This window comes from Canis lupus, chromosome 14 (assembly GCF_011100685.1).
Source record: "Canis lupus familiaris isolate Mischka breed German Shepherd chromosome 14, alternate assembly UU_Cfam_GSD_1.0, whole genome shotgun sequence".
Taxonomy (NCBI): Eukaryota; Metazoa; Chordata; class Mammalia; order Carnivora; family Canidae; genus Canis; species Canis lupus.
The window spans coordinates 6,293,221-6,316,275 of record NC_049235.1 but is presented as its reverse complement, the minus strand read 5'-3'; the positions used below and the strand labels follow the sequence as shown (position 1 = coordinate 6,316,275).

Here is a 23,055-nt window from a genome sequence, read left to right as displayed (position 1 = left end):
AAACAATAAACAAATCTCCCTGTGGATCAGATTTGTCCCTAAGCTGCCAATTTGTCACGTATGTATCTTTCCAGGCATTTCTAACACATATACAAATATATCAATATTGTAAATTTATAGATATTTAGATATATGATAAACAGATGTTTTTATATAGGTATGATTGTAATAGATATACTGTTTTGAACCTTGCATTTTCATGTATATCCAGAAGCTTTAGGTGTTAGACTGCCTCATAAGTAGCACCCTATAGATGGACATTTAGCTTATTTCCAGTTAAAAAAGCCCTCTCCTTCCCCCCAATAATGGAGCATTGTTCATCCTTAAATACATGTCAAGGAGTATATACATAGGATAAATTTGGCAAAGTGGAATTGCTAGGTCAATTTTGATAGCCATTGCCAAAATGCCCTCCAAAAAAGTTGTATCTATTTAATTCCACCAACAGTGTTCCTCTGTTGAATGTTTAACTTTTTCTTCTGTATGTGTCTCATTAGTTATTCCCATCAGAATACCTGCCCTCATTTCACTGGCCCAGAGTGAACTACCCACAGAAAGTTTCTTTACTCTGTTTATTGAAGAACGGGAGGAACATAAATATGTTTGCCTACGTATAAAGTTAATGGCCTGTGGTAAAGAATGTAGACTTTTAAGCAGCCTTCCATGCCGTTTGGCTTAGGAAACACTGGGTTAGTGTGCTAGACACCTGGCATGGGTTTGGAGGAAAGAAGTGGGCCTTCTTGGGCAGTGCCTGCCAAGCTGGATGAGGGCCTCTGCTGTCTAGCCCTTCCTTCTTGCTCAGGGCATACATCACCAAGGCTGCGCCCAGCTGTCTCTCCTCTGCTAGGGAGGGACTACAGCCTGGGGGATGGGCATGTGCTTTTCCTTCATGGAGTTGTGATTATCCCAGTTGGACTTCCACATGGAGTTGGAACCTCCTTTGAGTACAGGGCCACACTATCATAAGCTTCACCTTTCTCCCTCCTGCATACTTTCATGTCAACTTGGTGAAAGTCTTATTCTTTTGCCCAGTGGTTAATGCGCCATCCCTGTGCCAGCGCCAAAGAATGCTTAGAATAGTGGGGAAACTTCAAATATTAGAGATTTGCTGGCAGATGTTTTTGCAGAAGTTTGGTGGTGTGCTCTAGTGCGAGCAACTTGCACCTTCCTCAGTCATGTGATCTCTGGATACCATCTTGTTTCCCTGCCCTTCTTCCTATTCCCAGGGAAGATGCCTGCCCCTTCCCCCTCTGGGAACATAGCTGTATTATTCATTCATCACCTTGCTTGTTACCAGCTTATGTGCTTATCTGTACCACTGGATTGGGAGCTATTGAAGATCTTAACAGCAACAACAGTAATAGCAGTAGCAATAATATAGTACTTCCTATGTGCCAGGCACTCTTTGAAGTGCTTTACAAATATTAACTCATTTAGACCTCAGGCATCTCACACAATATTTTGGTATCCTCATCACCAACTATTTTTTTTAAGAGGGGGGTGTGGGGGGGGGAGAGGAAAAGAGAGAATCTTTTCTTCTTTTAAAGAATTTTATTTATTATTGAGAGAGAAAAAGAGAAAGGGCAGAAGGAGAAAGAAGTTTAAGCAGTCTTCATACCCAGTATGGTGCTTGACTGGGGGCTTGATCTCACAACCCTGAGATCATGACCTGAGCCGAAATCAAGAGCTGGACACTTAACCACCTGAGCCATCCAGATGCTCCTCCAGCAACTTCTTGTGCATTCTGATGGTGACTCTTTGAATTTAGATCTCTCCTTCCCCACTTATGCAGAAGGGGTTTTGAAAAAAATACTTATCAGTTTACAATATAAAAATATTCATAACATCGCATATAATAAGATCATACAGAGTAACAGCAGGATTGTTTTCTTATTTCACTTGACATCAAGGGTATTTATTTGGCCTTCTGTACCATTACTTTAAATTAAAACAGTCTGTTTCTATCCACTACTGTAGAATAGTTGTGTGTTTTCCCTTTAAAAATTAAACTAACTCTGTAAAAGTATTGATACTTTTAAAAAATGATCTAAATGATACTTTTAAAAAATGATTTTTCATATATCATTTGAGTTCCACAAACTTTCAAAGCCTCAGTTGTCTCATTGGTAAGATAAGGACAATAACAGTTCTTTTTATGTGTTAGAATTAAATTATATATAGAGAGAGAGTTTAGCATAGTCTGGCACATACTGACCAACAAATGTGTGCCTTATTCATTCTTATCATTATTAGAAAATGCTGGATTGGCACAAGGGAATCAGAAATGAACAAGATGCTGTCCTTGTCCTCAAGGAGCTCAGCAGTGTGGAGGGAGAGACGAGAGAGATGCTAGTGTCATCACAATACGGTGTGGTAAGTGCAACTGCTGAAGTGTGTGCAAGGGACACAGATATCACAAAGGAGAGTGTGATTATCTCTGTGGGAAGATTTCAGGAAAGGCTTGCAAGAGGATGTGACAACTAAGTTGAGTTTTGAGGAATGAAATTTTTAGGTAGCAAAGTGGGGAAGGATATATTTTGTAGGGAGAAAGAATATGTGTGCATGGAGAACATGGGGAAAGGAAACCCACAGTGTTTGGGAGGAACTACAATTAGTAATGTTTGGTTAGATTATGAAGTTTGGGGGTGGGGATGGGATAGGTGGGAATGGTATGAGAGAAGATTCTAGGGAAAGGACCAGATTTTGTAATGTTTTGCATGGCAGGCTAAAGAGTTTGAATTTAGCATTGGCAATAGGGAAGCAGGTAAGAGTTTTAAGAAAAATCCCTGGCAGCTGTGTGAATAATGGATTAGAAAGATATGATGGTGGAGACCTGGAAACCAATTAGAAGCAGTAATCCAGGGATCCCTGGGTGGCGCAGCGGTTTGGTGCCTGCCTTTGGCCCAGGGCGCGATCCTGGAGACCCGGGATCGAATCCCACATCGGGCTCTCGGTGCATGGAGCCTGCTTCTCCCGCTGCCTATGTCTCTGCCTCTCTCTCTCTGTGACTATCATAAATAAAAATTAAAAAAAAAAAAAAAAAAAAAGAAGCAGTAGTCCAAGTGAACGATAATGAGGCCTGAATAAGAGCAAATGATGGTAGGAACAGAGGGGAGCCAGATGAATTCAAGAGACACTTGGGAAGTAAGATGGAAATGAAGGGGAAGGAAGGAACGTGCTGGCATCTATTCCCAAAGCTGCCAGGCTTTTAAGCCTCATTCCATTATGTCCCAGGTATTGGTGATTGTGTGTGGGAGACTGGAGTAGATGGTAATGTCATTAACCAAGATAGAGAATATAGAAGGAAGTCCGGGTTCTTGGGAGTCCATTTGTAGAGTGGGAAGGGGAGGACATGGAGGAAGGGTAGTGAATTTAACCTAGCCCTTGTTGAGTATTGGATGTGTGTGCACCATTCCTGTGAAGGAGAACAGAAAGCAGGGAAATAATGTGCATCTGAGTTTGAAGTAGAGGATGCAGCTGGAGATGTAGATTAGGGAGCCTTTAGGGTATTGTGAGCCGTTAGGCGCTATGAATGGCTGAGATATGGAAGGCTCTATGGAAGACATCTACATCTACCCAAATATCTGTTCTTGGGCCTTCAGTTTATCACATAAAAGATGAAGCCCCGTAAAAGTTTATTCTCCCTTATCCGATCCCGTAGACCCTTCTCAATGGCACAGCCTGCCATTTCATACCCTTTCCAATAGGTGGCGCTGACGCCCGGCAGGGAGAAGGTGGCTGCACATGTTGGGCTGGGGGCGACCTGCCGGTGCTCGGAGGTGGCGACGCTCTAGCCCAGAGCCGGGTTTTCGGTGGCTTGGCCGGGTCCTCCCTGGGGCCTGGGGTGAGGCCCACAACCTCTGGCCGCAGGACGCGCATGCGCAACCGTTTTCCCCAAACATGGAGTCTTGTAGCCCAGGTCTTACCTGAATCAGGTAAGGGGGGGGGGGGGGGGGGGGGGAAGTGGCCACCCCCACCCTCACCTCCCCAGGCCACACTTGGGGTCCGTGGATGGTCTGCGTGGACCGGGCCCTGAGCTCCTCCTGAGCCCAGGAGGGCGTGCAGGACCGCGCCGGGGTTCGTGGGTGGCTGCACGAGGTGTGCGCGCCACACGAGGGCCACATGGGCGAGGTCCTCGGTCGTCATCCCCCCGGAGCCCGGGGTGGGGCGAGAACACAAAAGCCCCCTACCCCTCGCCCTAGGCGTGACCGCCCCCCTAGGGGGCCGGGACTCCGCTCCGGGAGGCTGTGTCTTCCCCCTCGGGGACGGGGACGGGGACGGGGACGGGGACGCCGTAGGCTCGTGGTCAGGAACGTGGCAGCCCCGTGGGCCTGGGCGAGAGTGGGGTGCGGGGACGTGGCCGCGTGGAGTTGGAGCCCCTCGCGGGGCGCTGCCAGGCGAGCGTGGGGTGGGGGGACTGGGGCGGGCGGGGCGGGGGAGGAGGGAGGTGTGAGGCCGAGAGCAAGAGAGGGAAAGAGAAACACCTGCTTCTGGGTTGATCCTCCAGGCTGGGGGAATAACCTAATGTGGAAAGGAGTTTTTTTCTTTTTTTTAAAGTGAGTTGTGTACTGTCGTCCTCTCTTCCCCAGGCAGCTAGGAAATTGCTTGTCTGTCTGAAAGAAGGTAGCTGTTTTCCTTAGAGGACTGTGGTGAGCAGCAGATGAGATAATATATGTGAAAGGCAAAGAGCTGTAAAAATGCAAGAGACAATTTTGTTTCAAATCCTTCAACCTATTATCTTATCTGTGTGACTGTAAGATGCACTGTAGGCATGGACCAGTGAGTGGGATGGGACCAGGTGCGGGATTATGGAGATAGATATGCCCAGTAATGCAGAGGCTGTGTCAAGATATTTTAGGGGGCCCAGTGATATTGTAATCTATAGAAACAGTTGTCACTTAGGTTCATTTTATCTGGTTAATGGATTATTCACTTTTTGCTTCTCTGCCGCACATCTTTTGAAACTTTCTGCAGCCAAAGACTTTTACCCAAAAATGAGCTTGAAGAGGAAAATACCAGTCACTTTTGGGACATATTGATTAAATTTGGCCAAGAGGGAGGTTGATGTGATTCTTCTGAGGATTTCAATTTGTCTTGCTCTTGGCATGAAACATCATGTTGTACAAAGAGTTGTGAGCTGAGAGACCCCCAGGGAAGACCTAGTTCTGGATTTGACCCTTCAGTAGAGGGGTCACCCTGGCCAAGTTCCAATATCACTCTGATCCACTCCTGTCAGGTGGGAAAAGACCATTAAGGTCACTTGTGCACTCCTCCAGAGCTTGCATACCTGCCACAGGGCTACCCAGTCCCTAGTGACGGGGAACTTGTCACGTCCCAAAATGGCTGAGCCGCTCAGTCTCTCTAGACAGACCTGACTGTTGGAAAATTCTTTATGTTGAATCGACATCTGTTTCTCTACAATTTGCACTCATTGGAGCCATACAGAATAAAATGTCTAATGCTGCTTCCACAAATATTTGAGGACTGCTAACACATTTCCTTCTTCCACTTACTCCACAAGGCTTCTTTTCTTCCAACTAAACATACCCGGTTATTTTAAACAGGGAGGCAGTGTGGGGTAGTGGAAAGAACGCCAGCTTTGGAGCCAGACACATCTGTGTTCAGTTCCCAGCCTTTTACATACTAACACCCAGTGCTCTGAGCTGCTCTATCTTTCTCTGCAAAATGTGGATGAAAATAGTCCTCTTGCTGAGTTATTGTAAGGATTAGGGATAAATTGGTGAAGATCCATGCTTAAAATATGAGAGCAGTTATACCTTCAGTGACACAATTTGCAATGCATTTTAGGTGGTCTCTGAACAAATTCCTGTTTATGTGTCTCTTAAATTGCTTTGTAAAACAGAATGAAACACTTTCTGTGAAGTCTAACTAGCAAAATAGAGTAGGATTAATTTATTCCCAGGGCTTCTCTAATCACATTCTGCAATCTACAGTGGTGTATTTAGAGCCATATCACATTGACTCACTGTCACCTAAAGCCCCAAGTCTCTCACACACTGCTGTTCAACCAAATTTCTCCCATGTCGAACTTCCATTTATCTGAATCGTTAATTATAGAGGGCTCTTCCAAGTGGCAGTCCCAGTTCTGTCTCATCATCTGCAGAAATATCCTGGTGCTTATCATAATATGGGTCTCAGACTGGCGTTAAAAAAATAAGATTATTGAATCTGTGTACCAGCCCCGCTGATCTCATACCACTGTTGTACAATGAATGCTGAGCTTTCGACACTAATTTTTGCACACGTCCGAGGTCTTATTATGTGGGACCATCTTAGAACTGGAATGTGACAGGAGTGTATGATAAGCTACTGGTTGAGGGAATGCGCTGCATGGGATGTCGGTGTAGTGTAGTGTCTGTATCCAAGAACTGAAAGATTGTACTGAGAGCGAGCCGGAGGCAGACTTTGGATTTATGTATGGTTACATGTTTTCTCAGGCACTTGGACTGTTTCATACCTTGGGCCAGATTCTCCCCGGTGGAGGAAGCTTCTTTCTAAGTAAGGCAGGCACATTTAGGAAATTCATTAACCCTTTGGCTCCTGGGGCATTATTGCTAGCATTTTCTCCTTCAACTTTTGGAGAGCAAATTCCCGGCATCCGTCAAGCTGACCTCTCATAGTATTCTCTGCGTTGTTCAGACTCCTTTGCCTCTGGACTGGAGGGTCTTCCAAATGGGAATGTTTTCTTCATCTAAGCGAGTTCCGGGTTTGAAGTCTTCAACCCTCGATTCCGTCTTCTCCAAGGAAGTTTTTCCTAGCCATTCTATCCTGGAGGGTTTCTCTTGAGCACCGACTTAGAATTCCTGTTGTCTTCAAGAGCTTCCTTGATCCCCTCCCTACCCCTTCCCCCAACAGTTTCTCCTATCTGCCCACTTGTTCTGTGGCTTTCAGAATAAGATTCTTTGTGAGCTCTCAGTCCATTAAATACAAAACTGCCTTGTCTTGGATACTGGTGCTTCTGGTGTGGTGAGAATGAAAGTGTGGAATCCGCAGAACTCATTGGTTCCATTGACAACAAATGCGAAAAGAAAATAATGCAAAGGTCACTGTCATCCTAATTAAAATGGGAAAAACCTTTACTTCGTTGAGAGGGCTGATTTAAATTTTTGCTAAGTAATTAATTCAGTCCTTAAGAGATGGTAGTTAAAACAGGTAATCTTCAACTGTTAAAGGGAGTAATTTATATTTTGGTAAGTAACCAATTAGGTCCATAAAGGGTTTACATCCATTTGTGGCATCTTATTTTCTTTAGGACAAATTCCAAACTCCTTAGGATGAAATACTCTTTGTAGCCAAATTTTTTGCCTGTCGGTGCAGGACCCAAAGGACTCGCAGTTTTCCCCAAAGGTTGTGCAGTCCTGTGCCTCCGGTGCTTTGCAAATGCCGTCCCCTCTGGTTGGAATGCTCTTTGTCTCTCCGTAAACGTCTATTCATCATTCAAGACAACCCTCCCCCCTCTCCTTAATTACTTCCTCCCCTGTGCGCCCTCAAATTCTTGTACTTATTCATGCAGTATTTATTAGGGGCCTGCTTTGTGGCTGGTACTGTGGCAGGCTCTGGGGATAAAAAAAGGTGAATAATTCTTGGGCTCGGCCTTTGAGGGCCTTACATGTTAGGGGGAGGGGGCCAACCTGTCACAAAATGTTGCCAGGAAATTCAAGGGAAAATTTAAGCAGTGTCAGTTCTTGCCTGCATCTTGCTCAGGGACAGGGGGCATTTCTCATTCATCTTTGTATCCCCAGCCCTTAGCTCACTGTAGGTGCTAAAAACAAGCTTAATTTCACAACCCTGTCCATCGGACACCAGTAGAAGTGTACTCTAGGATGTGCCACACGTTTGCCTGATAAGTGGTGTCTCCTGTGTCTGGTTGGTGGCCCTTACCTCCCAGTGCTGTGTTAGGTGCCGGGTGGCCTTGGGTGGGCTCGGCTGCGTTCGGGCTGTGGAATGGCCCCGGGCTGGCGGGCATGAGTGGAAGGAGAGGCCTGCAGCGCCCCGGCTGGAGGGAGCCGGCACTGCTTGGGCTGCCTGGCTCCCTCGCATCCCGCGCGCGCGTTCGTCAGAGTTTAAGTTTATAGCCAGAAAATGAACGTAGACGCTATGATTCCCTACACTTTTCTTTTCAAAGGCGTCATATATGCCTTTTAACGGATTATAGATGAAGAAGAAAATTCTTTCCCTCTTGCCTGTACCGCTGTGGCCCTTGCATTGTGATTCAGTCGTACATTTTAAAGAGGGGGCGTTTTGGTCCTCGTAATCGTGAAGATCATTCTCTCTGGCGTGCTACGGGCCCTTTGCTGGGAGCGGGTGCGGCGAGAGGGCTGCGGCGAGGCTCTGGCATGCGGGCCACGTAGTGCTGCTGCAAAGGAAACGTGCCTGTCGCCGCGGCCATGGCCACGGTGAGAGAGAGAACCCAGACTTTGCACCAAGTGTCGCCGTTTTTGCCTCCTAGCCGCTGGCCCTCGAGTCAGCCGATGAGATTGGTAGTAGGCCCTAGCCGTTTGGTTGTGTCCTTGCTGGTTGCCCAGAGTTAGGGGCCTGGGAGGTGCGGGGCGCCCGAGCACCGCTGCTTCGGACTGGGCGCTCGCGGAGTTGGGAGTTCAGAGCCCATGCCTCGGGCGTGGTGCAGACGGGAGCAGGCACCACGGTTGGCCGTCCTAAGCCCCACGGCACCTGAGGGCGCATGGCCACCTCTGGAGTTGGGGGGCCCGTGGGGGTGGTCGATGGCTGGGGCGGCTGTGTCGGGATTTCGGGATGTTGTGAATTTCCTGCGGCGTTGACTCGCCAGAGGAGGATTGCTGCTGCAGGACCTGAAGCTCAGGGCTGGGGGGCCTGTGAGGGAGCGGCGGGGTGCTGCCGGGGGTCCACAACCCCAAAGGTGCCCCCTAGAGGCGCTGCCGGGAGAAGGATGCTTCATCCCTGCGGCGGCCGCCGCGCGGCGGGAGGGGCACTGCGGCGCGGGGGGCGGGCCAGGGGCGGGGCGCGGGTGGGCTCTAAAAGTCGGTGCCCGCTCGCTCGGCACTGCCGCGGCAACCGGCGCGTCCCGGCGCTTCCTCTGCGGCAGCCGCGCCTCGGGCAGTGCCGCAGCGCACGCCCGGGTGGCCGCTCGCTGCTTGCCGCGGCCGGCGCCGCCTTCGGGGGCTCTAGGCTGTGCCCGGCGGCCGGCCCCGCTGCGGGCGCTGCGGTGCCCGGTGCTGCAAGCCGGCGTGCCGGGCGGCATGGGATAGGACGCGGCCATGGTGCGCCGAGATCGCCTCCGCAGGTGGGTGCGCGGCGGCGCCGGGGGGTGTGGCTGGCTCTGGCTCCGGCTCCGGGCCGCCGGCCCCGGGACGCTGTGGGCTGGCCGCCGGGGACTCTGCGGGTCGGGGCCGGGCCGGGCCGGGGCGGGGCCGGGGCCGGGGCCGGGGCCGCGGCGGCCGCGCGGCCACTCCCGCGGCGGAGGCAAAACCCCACCTGCCTGCCCTCTGAGTCCTGGCCGCCTGCCTGGGAGGGGTGTCCTTCCTGCACGGACTAGGATGTTCAGGGTGGGCACCTCCCAGTTTGGGTATTTCTGTATCCCGGTGTCGCTCGGATGCGGTTTAGGATTTTTAGACCCCATCGTCGCCGTGGTGCAATTTAGGATTTTTAGACCCTGGCGTCACCCTGGTGAGATACAGGATTTCTAGACCCCGGCGTTGCCCTAGCGCGATTTAGGATTTCTAGACGGCGTCTTTGCCCGGGTGCGATTTAGGGTTTCTAGACCGCGGCTTTGCAGCTGTGCGATTCAGGATTTCTACACCGTGGCGTCGCCCCGGTGTAGTTTAGGATTTTTAGACCCCGGGATCGCCCTGGCGCTATTTAGGATTTCTAGACCTTGATATCGCTCAGGCGCGATTTAGGATTTGTAGACCGGGTGACGCCTTGGCGTGATGTAGGGCTTTTAGACCCCGGCACTCCCCTGGCGTGGTACTGGATTTCTAGACCCCGCATCGTCTGAGCACAATTTAGGATTTCGAGACCCCGGTATCGCTGTGGCGCAGTTTAGGATTTGAAGACCCTGGTATCGCTGTGGCGTGAGCTACTGCATAGGTGTGACTAGAACTTGGCAGTACCGTATCACCAAGGCGTAAGTATGTTTCAGATGTGACCAAACTGTCGTAATGTTATACATGAATTGTTTGCATTGGTTTACAAAGTAGTTGACAGTCCCCGCGATGCTGGAAGGTGGCAGGTTTGGTGGTATTAAATGTGTTTTTTCTTCTTTACAAGACGAAGAAATCAAGGCTCGGAAGGGTTGATTCATTTCCAGGTTTGTTACTGGGGTTTGCTGAATTTATTATACTCTTGATTTGTGGCTCATCAAGTAATGGAGATTTTGGTCAAAAAATGATTAATCCCTTTTGGCTTCTGACTGCCAGATTGCTTCCCTACTAAAAATCCTAAAATGTCGTTAGGGGCATTTTTACCAACGTAATTAAACCAGAAAACGGCTTCCTGAAAGATTGCCTTTTTTCTTTCTCAGAGTGGAAGAGAAGGAAGATATAGAGGGTGGGGGTGTCCAGGAATGGAAAATGCACAGTTGTTGCCCCCCCCCCCCCCCCCCCCCCCCGCCTCCCTGCAGCTCCTCCCCCCTTCCATCCCCCCCCCCCCCATTCTGGGAGCCTCCTCCTGCTTGCTCCTCTAGTAGCCCCTCCCTGGCTCTCTGCTGAGTCATTGCAGATATCCGTCCACTGGAACCCCTGAATGAATGAAATGGGGAGAAGGGGGGGTGGTGGGATGGGGAGAGCGGGAAGAGTGATGAAATATGAACGTGCAAATGTTTGAGCTGAAGTACGGGACAGATGATAGCTAATGATATCCAAACCTGATACTTCTTGTCATCTCATTTTTCAAGTACATACTGGGCTGTAGCCTGCTACCGTTGTGGGGTGAAAATGGTGATATGATGATGTTTGGGGGCATCTCTTGGAAATCACTTGTAATATTAACTTGAAAGATACAACCAGATCATTTGGTCTGTTTTATGGACAGCTGCTTTGGAGAAACAAACAAATGAAAGACTGCCCTAGTGATGCCAGAAAAATGGGCAGGGGCGCTATTCAGAGTTTAAGGGGCATGGTGATTTGACCACTCTGGGACCACAGCCTTACTTGTCTTTGAGTTTAAAAAAAAAAAAAAAAAAAAAAGCATTCTGTGAGCTGAATTAGTTTGTAATGGTTAGGGATTGTGGCCAGATTACAGGCAAAATGGTGGAAGGGTGTGTGTACACACACAAAGCCATTTTTATCAGGGCTTTAACAGTTCATTTCCCTAATTCATTTATAACTCTATTTTCTTGACGACTCATTTTTCATTTTAGAAGGTATTTCCATTCTGGTTAGTTTGAGAGAACTTCTACTAATAATTCTTTTCCTGGTGACTATTCTCAGTCATAAACTTGAAACAGAGGGAAATGTCTCTAATTTCTGTTTAGCATTCCTCATTGTGAATAGACTGACCTGGACTTCTGAAGTCTCTGGCATGAGAAGTTTGGGTATGCAAACCAGAGCTTTCCTTCTAAAGACAAAAAAGCAATTTTCAGATGTTGGGTGTGAACTCTGCCCCTTTTTGAGGGGTATGCGGGGTAGAGCTGGCAATCCTAAAAAATTAAATAGATGGAGCCACCCAAGAGTCTGCTAAGAACAGCAAGAAAAGCAAAAATATAATCTGCTGCCCTGACCTCTCAAGAGATTAGATATTGTGGGTCATGACAAAGCTGCTTACAGTGAAATATACAGTGCACCTAGCTTCTTAATTTCACAGACTGTTTACCTGGAGCAGTTTCTCAGCACAGATCCAGAGAGTAGTACAAAGTGGGGCTTCACTGGGGTCAGAGAGTTGATAAATATTAAAAATTAAAAAATAGCTCTCTGTTTAAGGACATGTGATGCTTTTTTTAAACATTGGTAAAAAAAAAACTACATATATGTATCTATACATTTAACGTTTAACTGGTGGGGGCTGGTGGGTGGGTGGTAGAGCTTTTAGAATAAATAGGAACGAAGTCTTTTTTTTTCTGGGGAAGCTTTGATAACAGCCAATGAAAAGGTGCACAATACTTAACTTCCTTTTACTTTACATAAAAACTTCTTCAGCAGGTCTTGAGAAAAGCAGAATGGCGGGGGGAGGGTGCTGAGGGATTAAAGTAGGAAGGAGAGGGGGAAGATTTCACATTAAAATAATATTTTTTTTCCCTTAAAATTAGAATGGTGAGCAAATATGGTGATTGCATGGCAGGCAGAGGTGTGCTTACATTCTTCTTGGTAAACTTCCTGCCATGGTTCATATGAAGGGCAAGGTAGTCACTGTATGGTATAGAAATTCCCCACACCATTTTATCAGTTTGGGGCTTGTAAGAGCACATACAGCATCAACTGGGTGCTTACCCCAGGTCTCTGATTCTCCTGCAGGATGAGGGAGTGGTGGGTGCAGGTAGGGCTGTTAGCTGTGCCCCTGCTGGCGGCCTATCTGCACATCCCACCACCCCAGCTTTCTCCTGCTCTTCACTCATGGAAGTCATCGGGCAAATTTTTCACCTACAAGGGACTGCGCATCTTCTACCAAGGTAAGAAGAGGATTGTTGGAGCACCTGGCACTTATAATAGCACCTATTATAAATGAGACACTTATTCTGTGTCTCTTGGTGTCTGTTGCCCATCAGAGGGGAGGGGGATGAAGAATCCCTTTATCTGTGTAGTGTGCTTGAAGGAATGGGTTAATTCCCCTGAGTAACTCCATAGCAGAGAAACTCACAAAAAACTGTTTCAGGGAGGAGTGGGGGGTGGGGGCGATAGAATTGAGATTCTGATTTCTGTAGAACTGGCTTTTCAGTATATAATTTTTCTTCATAGCCTCATTTGTATGGATAGATACTGGTTTTCTCCTTTGAGCGCCCCTAGTGTTCAATATAGACCCACCATTGGTTTTTGCTTCCATCCCTGATTTCATTTTGTTTTCTATAAAGATTGTTATATGCATAACTAAATGTGATTTAAACCTTTTACTTTTGTATAAATTAATTTGCTAATGATAATTATTATGACTGCTACTTATCAAGTAATTACCATATACTAGTCATTGAATTATGCTTTCAACCTTCATTATTATCTTTAAGATTAAATATCTCTACAACACTACTTGGAGACGGGTGCCATAAACCCGATTTTACAGGCAAAGAAACTGAAACGAGATTGGGAAAGATGTCTTTTGGGCGGGGGTCAAGAGCAATAACGAAAAATGTTTGTCATAAACCGTTTTTCATTATTGCTCCTGACCTCCTCTCATTTGCTATACTCAACTAAGTAAGTATATACTTTTCTTTATATTGGTCATTTAGTTTCCAGTTTTTTAATGTTTTAAATAGTCCATGTTGAAGGGAACTCTTCACGTATATTTTTACTTTTTCCATATATTTTCAAACCATACTACTTGTAAATGGAATGATTTTATTTGCATGGATTCTCAAGAATAAGTATATTTTTAAATTGCTTCTAATTATTTTTGCAAACCTTATCAAATCTCCTGCCACTGACAGTATGTATGAATGTTTTTAGTCTTCTAATTAGATTAATTAATACTTTGAGCAGGGCATTTTACTGTTTAAATATTTGGCTAATGTAAAAGATGTTTCTACATTGAAAAATGTTCATGTCTGTATTGACTAATCCTTTTCTATACGTGTTAGAATTGTTAATAGTTTGAGCATTATGCTTTTGATATTGGATTGGATCTCCCCTGGGGGAAATAAAAATGCTAGACAGAGTAAGGTATTCCCCAGGTTGAGAAAGAGTTGCTATATTATAGAGAATTTTTGTGAGGTCCTTAATGGTAAGGTACAAAGAATCTATAGTGTTTATGTTGTGATTGTATACTTGTAACTGTGCAAGTTTACTTTTTATTGTGAAAATAATTTACATATTGATAATATAGAATAGAGGAAGAAATGGGGAAATACTTTAAAAAATCTAAGTGAAATTAAGCAGGTTGACTTCTGGTATTTTCATATAAAGTGTGCTATTTACAAGTTTTTAATATATAGATTAAAATAAAATAAATGTCATTTTAACTTAAAGCAGTAAGCTTGTATTTTAAAAAGGAATGTTCTTTTTATTTCAATGTTCTCTTTATTTCATTAATTTAAGCAGGGTTTCTTATCCTTTATACTAGATTACTTAGATTTTAATATTTTCAAAGTTATTTTTATAGGGAGTCAGCCTGATTTCTTTTCTTCTTCCCAGACTCTGTGGGTGTGGTTGGAAGTCCTGAGATAGTTGTGCTTTTACATGGCTTTCCAACATCCAGCTATGACTGGTACAAGGTAATGAATTCAGATTTCTAGATCCTACTGTGTCTTTAAAAATCCAAAATCAAAGGTTTTGTTGTCAGCACTGGAAGGTTCTTATGTATTTGAATTGATTAATAAAATAGGATTTAGAACTGTTCCTCGTTTACTGTAAGGGAGTAAACTCTTGTGATCTGGGAAGGATCATTGCCAAGTTAAAAATGCTGGAGTTCTCCAAGAGGATCTGTGGGCCTGTGGTAGTTTCGTGAGATTTTCCCTTTATCGAAGTCTGTTTGTTAAACCAATATGGGAAAGAAATTCCTGTGCTTAGGTCAGAGGAAACAAAATCCACATCATGTCTTTTTTTCATGTAGATTTGGGAAGGTCTGACCCTGAGGTTTCATCGAGTGATTGCCCTTGATTTCTTGGGCTTTGGCTTCAGTGACAAACCAGTAAGCGGCATTAAGGTGGGGCTGAGGTGGGGTTGGGGAGGGGGTGGGGTGGGCGAGGACTGGGGATTGGGCTAGCAGACAGATCTGCACCCATGCCCTCACCCCATACACCCCACCCTCACCCTGTGCCCTCACCCTCTGTGCCCCTCCCACCCCTCCTAGAGACCACACCACTACTCCATATTCGAGCAGGCCAGCATTGTGGAAGCACTTCTGCGACACCTGGGGCTCCAGAACCGGAGGGTCAACCTTTTGTCTCATGACTATGGGGACATCGTGGCTCAGGAGCTGCTCTACAGGTTGGTGAAGTCATAGACTTCTGTGCTGTCCACAGGTCTCCCTGGTTTGAGATGCAGGGAAAGTGCATCATGCCCAGGTTCCTTGTATAGCTCCTTTCCCCCCTCGGGATTTGTCTGCAGCCACTGACCTGGCATGTGCACTCAGTTAGATGTGTTTCCCTCACCTGTTTCCAGGTTCAAGCAGAATCGATCCGGCCGGCTTACCATAAAGAGTCTCTGTCTGTCAAATGGAGGTAATTGCCATGGTGGTGGGCGGAAAGTGAGCTGTGGCCTCAAAGGGCCACAGGGAGATACCTCCTTGACATCTAAGTGGTGATCCGAGGAGACTGCAGCCAGAGGCAGTTAAACCAGAAGCCCTTGACCTTTTTGTGCCATGAACTACTTTGGTGGTAATGACATTTATTGACTCTTTCTCAGAATAATGTTTTTAAATATAGAAAATGAGTAGGATCACAAAAGAAACCGATTATATCAACATACAGTGAATAAACAGCTGTGTTAATAGTAACATGTGCTTCTCTAAATGCATCGCATAGCAAGCACTATCTGCAGCACCTGCAGTGGGTTATGCAAACAGTTGTGATGAAGCACCAAGTGCTTCTGATACTCCTGTGGTTTGTTGCAGAAACTCTTCATTGATGGCAGGGCCAAGTTTCAGTTAGAAATTAGTTACCTTTTGATTAGACCTTTAGGAGGCATTTTTCTTTGTGTGCCATGGAGCCTGGCTTATAAATCTATGAAAGTACACATCTCCCCTAAATACTGGAAGGGCAGATTGGGATAGGAGTCTGTCCCTTTATCAGTGATACTCCTGGCTTTCTCCCATTGACTCTGGAGAAAAATGAAAGGGAAAAATTCTAGTTTCCCACCCCAAGCCCTCCCGGACCTATGGTCCCTGAAAAAAATCATTGGTTTCTTTTGCAGTGCGGACCATTAACAATACTAGATGCTCTAAGGAATGGTTAGAAAGGGCAAGGAGAGTCAGGGCTTAGTCATCAGCATTATGGATGATCATGGACATTATCTTTTCCTTGCTTCTCTACTCCTACAATGGGGAAAGTAATCCCAGTGGGATAGAATTTAACCTGTTAAATGCAGAATTCCCTGGAGAAGTAATTAGATAACAGAACTAAGTTTTATTTATCATCCTGTTTCTGACAGTAAAGGCCCCAAAGGGAAGAGTAAATAGGGAGGATAGTTTCTGGTAAGAGACTTATATTTGGCCTGAAGTTGTTGGTAAATTACTAAATTTTACTAAATTACTAAATTACTAATTACTAGGTCTCTTTCTCCTCTAGGTATATTTCCTGAGACTCACCGTCCTCTCCTTCTCCAAAAGGTTGGCTCCTCCAGTCACAAAGTCTTTGGTTTTTAAAATTTATACCAACATAAAGAATGCTATGACCTTTATAAGGACCATACTTGCTATGATGGGCCATAGTTAAAATCTTCAGGAATTTACATTAATAAAGTCACTTTTTTTCCATCTTATGCTGATAAAGCAGTGGAAGCAGCATCTAAGTAAAGCCTCATTTCGGAGAGTAAGAGATCAACGAATATTTGCAGAAATACAGCTATCTAGAGTTTTGTGTCATTAGCATGATGTCTGAACAGATCATATCCTAAAGTTGAGTACATCAGTTAGAAGCCTCAGGAATTTAGTGAAGTATAGAAATGTAATCTTAAGGGTAATTACAAATAGGTTTGTCTTCCATAAGAGAAGGGGTAGGCAAAACAAAAAATGAAAAGCCAATAAATGTTTCAGTGGAAGGACATTTGACTGAAATCCTTTTTTAGTTCCTGATATAAAACTTTTGTCCTGCTTAGTGGTTTTCTTCCTCTCAAATCTTTACTTCTTTACCTACAGCTTCTCAAAGATGGAGGCATGTTGTCACCCATCCTCACTCGATTGATGAACTTCTTTGTATTCTCCCGAGGGTAAGTCATTGTCAAAGATTGATTCACTATAGCCTGGGAACAATGTAGTGAAAAGTTGCCATTAAAATTCTGGGCCAAATCCTAGGGTTTGATACTTTAAAACAAAGATGTTGGCCACTTGCCAGGGAAGTAGGAGAAGGAATTCATAAATCAGTTAAGGGTCAGACAGCGTGACCTGTGAAGTTCCAGTCATATTTGACATTCTGGATTCTTCTCACATGTATCTTCCTGCTCTCTCGGGCTCTTTCAGTCTCACCCCAGTCTTTGGGCCGTACACCCGCCCCTCTGAGAGTGAGCTGTGGGACATGTGGGCAGGGATTCGCAACAACGATGGGAACTTAGTTATCGACAGGTAAGAAATAACACTTTGCTTTGGTTTCCAGAGAAGCTTTTTTGGGGGAAGTGGGGAAAGGTAAAGGATTGCTTATTCTGTTCCTTTCTGGCTTGTTCCTTCTCATAAGATGGTTCTGATCTCTAAGGCAAACCAAAAAGTCATGTGCTGTCCTTTCTAAGGAGAAGGAAATCGAGACTAGTGAGCCATGACTATAAGCCACGAGGCACACAAAATTTAGATAAACAGCTGCAAATTCTAATGCTAATTCAGTTTGTAACTGGCCCATCCACTTTGGCAAATCCTACTTTGGGCTTTTTGTGAGTATTAAATGCCTCAAAATCATGTTTAGACAATCATGTCTAATCATGGTTGTAAAAGGAGCCTATACCTCTCAAAATACGTGTCTACTTCTTTGTCGTATCTTTTCCATAGCAACAGGACAGAGAATGGAGAGTTCTTGGTCATATACAAAGAATGCTCATGACTTGGTCCAAATGAGAATGTAGCAGCTTTCGTTTTAGAATGCCTTTGCATTCCTATGACAATAAAAATTTCTTGTTCTACTCTTTGCTGACTTCTCTGTCCTATAGTCTCTTACAGTACATCAACCAGAGGAAGAAGTTTAGAAGACGCTGGGTGGGAGCTCTTGCTTCTGTAACTATTCCCAGTGAGTATTTCTTTATTACATCTTGATAGGGCTTGATAGGACTGAGGGTTAAAATAATTGCCAGATTCAGCAAATAAAAATACAAGACACCCAGCTAAATTTGAATTTCAGATAAACAACCTACATTTTTAGAATAAGTATGTGCTTTGCAATATTTTGACATATTTATACTAAAAAAATCATTACTTATGTGAAATTCAAATTTAACTGGGCATCTTTTATTTAATCTGGCAGCCCTACCCACCAATCTGGAATACCAGTGATATGCATTGTGGAGTTCAGTATATAAAATAGTGAGAAGCTGCTGCAGAGGTAGTTGTGCTATCGCTGTCAGGAGTGGGAGTATGACTGGCTTTTGTGCTGCACAGTGTCAGTGGTTGCCACATCACATGCTGAATGGCTGGGACAGAAGGCGGTTTAGATTACTAATCAAGAGGCTGTAGGTGGTTTCTGCTCATTTGTCTTACAATCTTACAGATTTAAAAAGAAAAAAAAATCGGTGCAGTGTCTCATACATAGTAGTGCTTTAGAAATTAGTGGTTGATTTAAAATGTCAGCGGTCAGTTATAACTGGAGGGAGACCTTTAAATAATGACGGTATGCTGGATTTATAGGAAGAGAACATGGATAGCGAGGCTTAGTGCTTTTTGGTTCAGGCACAGAAGAGCTCTGGGAGAGGGACCAAATGTCTGTATATAGGAGAACTGTCCCAAATGGACTTGTTAGGCTTATTCTCAGAAGTTCCTTGTAACCTACTTACTGAAAGAAGCTAGGTTTTCTAGCATATGTCAGCGGGACTACATCACACTAAAAAAGCTCTGGATGGCAAACGAGACCACAAATAAATGGGAAAAATATTTGCAAACCATATATTTGATAAGCTGTTAATATCCCAAATATATAAAAAATTCATACACTCAGCAAAGAAGCCAATTAAAAACTGGGCAAAAGACACGAATAGATCTTTCTTTCTTTCTTTCTTTTTCCTTTTTTTTTTAAGATTTTATTTATTTATTCATGAGAGACACAGAGAGAGAGGCAGAGACACAGGCAGAGGGAGAAGCAGGCTCCATGCAGGGAGCCCGATGTGGGACTCGATCCCGGGACCCCAGGTTTACACCCTGGGCTGAAGGGAGGCGCCAAACCACTGAGCCACCCAGGGATCCCCCCATGAATAGATGTTTCTGCAAAGAAGATCTAGTAAAGGCCAACAGGTACATGAAAAGAGTTCCATATCACTGGAAATGCAAATTAAAATCACAATGAGATATGACCTCACACCTGTTAGAATGTCCATCATCAGAAAGAGAAGAGATAGTAAGTGTTGGGGCGGATGTGGAGGAAAGCGAACCTTTGTACATTAGTGGTGAGATTGGATATGGGTATAGCCACAGTGGAAAACAGTATAGAAGATTCTCAAAAAATTAGAAATAGAACAACCATATGATCCAGCAACTCCAGTTCTGGGAATATATCCAAAGGAAATGAAAATACTAATTTGAAAAGATGTCTGCACCTCATTGTTTATAGCAGCATTGTTTACAGTAGCCAAGATAGAAATAGCCTCTGTGTCCATCATTCAGCAAATGGATGAAGAATTGCAATACACACACATACCCCACAGTGGAATATTATTTGGCCATAGTAAAGCAGTCTCAAGGATTTGTGACAACGTGGATGGACTTATAAGGCATTATGCTGAGAGATGGTCAGACAGAAAGACAAATACCGCATGATCTCATATGTGGGATCTAAAAGAACCCCACCAACCTAGAGGAAAAGAGAATAGATTTGTGGTTACTAGAGGTTGGGGGGGAGGGGAAAGGAGGAAAGGAGTCAAGATGTACAACCTTGTACTTATGAATAAGTGCTAGGGATGTAATCTACACCATGACCACGACAGCTAACAGTAGTTGTTGAGAGAGAGAGAGATCCAGACTTTCATCATAAGCAGAATTTCTTTTTCTTTTCATTGTGTTTTTATGAGATGGATGTGAACTAAATCTATTGTGGTAATCATTTCACAATATACATAAACCATCATGCTGTATGCTTTAAACTTACATGCAGTGATATGATAATTGTTTCTCAAGAAAATTGGAAAAACATTTTTTTTTTTTTTGAAGGGGTAGGAGAATAGATGTGAGAGCTTTAGTAATTCATTTTTCTTGTCTTTCCTAGTTCATTTTATCTATGGGCCACTGGATCCTGTAAATCCCTATCCAGAGTTTTTGGAGCTGTACAGGTGAGTCTCCCTAAAGGGTCCTTGCTTTGTTCCTCATGGTGACAGTGGTAAGCAGGAGAGCCACTGCCCTCACTGGCTGTTCATCCAGGAAAAACATATTAGAAAAGGATGAATTGGGGAATCTTGATTTATACAGTCTGTTTTCATTGTCATGGTTACTACATATTCCTAGGAGTACAGGTAAGAAAAAGCTACCATGTGAACCAAGGAGTGGAAGCAGATCTATTTTAAGAAATGTTTGCTTTAGGCTGATCATAAAGCTAACTCCTCCACCTCAGCTAAGCAGACTACAGGAGAGATTGAGAAGAGCACACTGTGGGAAAGTGCCTTCTCATTGGTTGCTATTTTCTCTAGGACTTACTCAGAAGGTGTTGGAATATGAAATCTTGACTATATCACATAAGACTGTCTCATACCTTCACCTGGCCCAGCAAAAACAACCCAGTAATAAATAGTGTACATTTAAGTTCAAACCAAATGCCCTCCCCTCATCTCCCAGCATTAAGGAAGGTCTTCTGTTATCTTTACTTGGACAGTGAGTTGCTGAGTGTCCCACTTGTTTGATGCCTCATGCTTCTCCAAGGAGCTGGAAGTCATCCTGCTTGGGCAGATGTTGCCAAGTGTTATATTTTCAAGTTGTTGTCTGTTGGATTATGAACATTTAAGAACTAGTCTGTTTATGTCATAAATGGAATTGGCAAGTTTATAGGCTTCAGCTGCAATTCCAAAGTAGAAGGTGAATAAGCTCTTTGTTGGTTCCTTCCAGTGTGGTATGTCCGCAAGGGCCTTTACTGGGGCTGCCCACTGGCTTGCATCCGTCCCCTCCCTCCAGCCTCAAGTTCACCTACATGCTGTTCTCTTCCACTAGGAAAACGCTGCCGCGGTCCACAGTGTCGATTCTGGATGACCACATTAGCCACTATCCACAGCTAGAGGATCCCATGGGCTTCTTGAATGCATATATGGGCTTCATCAACTCCTTCTGAGCTGGAAAGAGTAGCTTCCCTGTATTACCTCCCCTACTCCCTTATCTGTTGTGTATTCTACTTAGGAAGAGATGCCCAAAAGAGGTCCTGGCCACAAACACTATTCTCTCACAAAAGTCCGCCTAGACTTACATTGGTGATCAGCATATAGTAAAAAACCCACTGAAGCTCCAGCTAAGGATGGTCCTAACAGTCCGCCCAGTCCACCTCCCATTCTTCTCACAGCTGAGCGAGTATATGGACTTGCCTTTGTGCTGTTAGGAAATCCTGATAAGCACTACTCACAGATAGATACAGAGACATTCTTAAAAGTCTTTATAACCCATCTATGGACTTTTCTGAAATATCTAGAAAGGCTCATTTCTGGCCCATCCTTAACTGGAGTCCTATAGTAAAGAATGAGGAGAGGGTGTCTCCTGACCTGTCCTTGGATTACTTTAAGGGCATATGCTTTTTTTTTTTTTCTTTTTAAAGTTCTCTAAGCAACACAGCTTCAAGTGAGAGTGAGCCTCCCTTGTCATAACTTGGAATTTCATTTCATTGGCTGCTTTTAATTATAAACATGTTGTTAAAATAGGTTTTGGTTTGAATAATGCAGTATTCTAATAAGTATACTTTAAGACTATGAGTTACCTACACGTATGATATATATTTTTTAAGGATACTAAACCAGCAGATACTCTGGCAGAGTAGTGAACTTTATTAAACAGGTTTAATTTCTGAATAAAGTGAATTAAATCGAAACTATTTACAGAAGTTCCTAAAATCACAGGATACTATAGACCAGTAGCATCTGTGCCAGAGATTTACTGTTATTAGCTAATTCTAACAGCAAATAACAGTCTGACTCTTCATACCTCAGTGCTTAGAGGCATGTCCCTCCTGAGCTGGAGGGGAGGGGATCTTTGTATAGTCCAGGTTACCATACAGGGATTCCTTTTATGACAACTGCTTAACGTAACTTCTCATTGGTCGTCTCAGAGAGACTTCCTCATGTAGCTCAGTAACTCCTGTACTTAACAGACAGGAAAGTTCCAGAAACTTTAAGAACAAATTCTGAAAGACCTATATGAGCAAATGGTGCTGAATTTTTTTTAAGCCACAGCTTCATTGTCTTAGTCGAAACAGGATGATTAAGTGATTATTTTAAATTCTTTTTTTTTTATTAGCAACTTCAAGTATAACAACTGAAACTGGAATAAGTGTTTATTTTCTATTAATAAAAATGAATTTTGACAAAAGTGGACTCTGGCTTCCCCTCCCCCACCACCCCTCTGGGATAAAATATTTTCCAACATTGTCAGGAGCTTTCAGACACACATTAAATTAAAAAATATAATGAAGTTAAGCAGCTGGGGTACAGGATAGTATTTGATTTGCAAGATCACCCAAAGCTGTACTATCATACCAAAGTTGACCAAGTGTAATAAAAAAAAAAAGAAAAGAAAAGAATTTACATGCACAAGGACAGATACTTGCTTGATCTGCTGGCTCAGGGCCAAATATTTAATTTGCTTCTCCAAAGACATTAATCTTTAAAGTATGATTCTGGGAAATTCATGCCACTAGCCTAAAAGCCCACTGACAGTGAAGTATGCATCAACTTCATCTCGCCCAGTAAACATTTATCCAACAGAAGCCAAGATAACATCTACAGGTGTTCCCTCTTTGCTTCTGACAGTCACCTGCATGGTCACTCCATCTGCTAAGGCCAGCCTGGACCTCACCAATAAGTCATAGCCACCTCTGTATACACCTGAGAAAAAAGCAAGGAAAACTATATTAAGAACTCAAAAAACAAAACAAAACAAAAAAAA

The 23,055-nt window shown here is 44.2% G+C and overlaps 2 protein-coding genes and 1 non-coding gene across 11 annotated transcripts in view; 2 read left to right on the top strand and 1 right to left on the bottom strand.

The window, feature by feature from the left end:
• The first annotated feature begins 3,794 nt into the window (after positions 1 to 3,794).
• MEST lies at positions 3,795 to 22,474 on the top strand. 8 transcript variants are annotated; one of them, XM_038556498.1, is made up of 13 exons: positions 9,596 to 10,123; positions 10,267 to 10,306; positions 12,447 to 12,601; positions 14,274 to 14,353; positions 14,692 to 14,784; positions 14,932 to 15,068; positions 15,243 to 15,301; positions 16,367 to 16,407; positions 16,936 to 17,006; positions 17,257 to 17,358; positions 17,931 to 18,007; positions 20,189 to 20,252; positions 21,121 to 22,474. In XM_038556498.1, exons 3-13 carry the CDS (start codon positions 12,448 to 12,450, stop codon positions 21,236 to 21,238), a joined length of 996 nt encoding a protein of 331 aa, XP_038412426.1. In that variant the 5' UTR covers positions 9,596 to 10,123; positions 10,267 to 10,306; position 12,447; the 3' UTR covers positions 21,239 to 22,474. The 8 variants fall into 8 exon arrangements, with proteins under 8 accessions (XP_038412425.1, XP_038412424.1, XP_038412430.1 ...); XM_038556497.1 differs by lacking the exons at positions 9,596 to 10,123; positions 10,267 to 10,306 and adding an exon at positions 3,795 to 3,935; XM_038556496.1 differs by lacking the exons at positions 9,596 to 10,123; positions 10,267 to 10,306 and adding an exon at positions 9,064 to 9,280 and having other exon boundaries at positions 14,692 to 14,769.
• MIR335 (microRNA mir-335) lies at positions 13,254 to 13,311 on the top strand. The gene has a single exon (NR_049251.1). It is a non-coding gene; the product is annotated as a microRNA mir-335 (primary transcript).
• Positions 22,380 to 23,055, bottom strand: part of COPG2 (COPI coat complex subunit gamma 2) — a 114,761-nt gene continuing 114,085 nt past the window's right edge. Inside the window, exon 23 of one of the 2 annotated variants that reach the window (XM_038556494.1) lies at positions 22,380 to 22,994. In XM_038556494.1, the coding sequence (XP_038412422.1) occupies positions 22,864 to 22,994 (131 nt within the window). In that variant the 3' untranslated portion in view covers positions 22,380 to 22,863. The remainder of the gene's footprint in view (positions 22,995 to 23,055) is intronic. The other variant, XM_038556493.1, reaches the window with a different exon arrangement.

Excerpts from the sequence above, each read along its gene's own strand:
- MEST (XM_038556495.1), top strand. The coding sequence starts at position 9,255 with ATGGTGCGCCGAGATCGCCTCCGCAG. Across the intron at positions 9,281-12,446 it reads CGCCGAGATCGCCTCCGCAG|GATGAGGGAGTGGTGGGTGC; the intron begins GTGGGTGCGCGG and ends ATTCTCCTGCAG. Across the intron at positions 17,007-17,256 it reads TTCTTTGTATTCTCCCGAGG|TCTCACCCCAGTCTTTGGGC; the intron begins GTAAGTCATTGT and ends GGGCTCTTTCAG.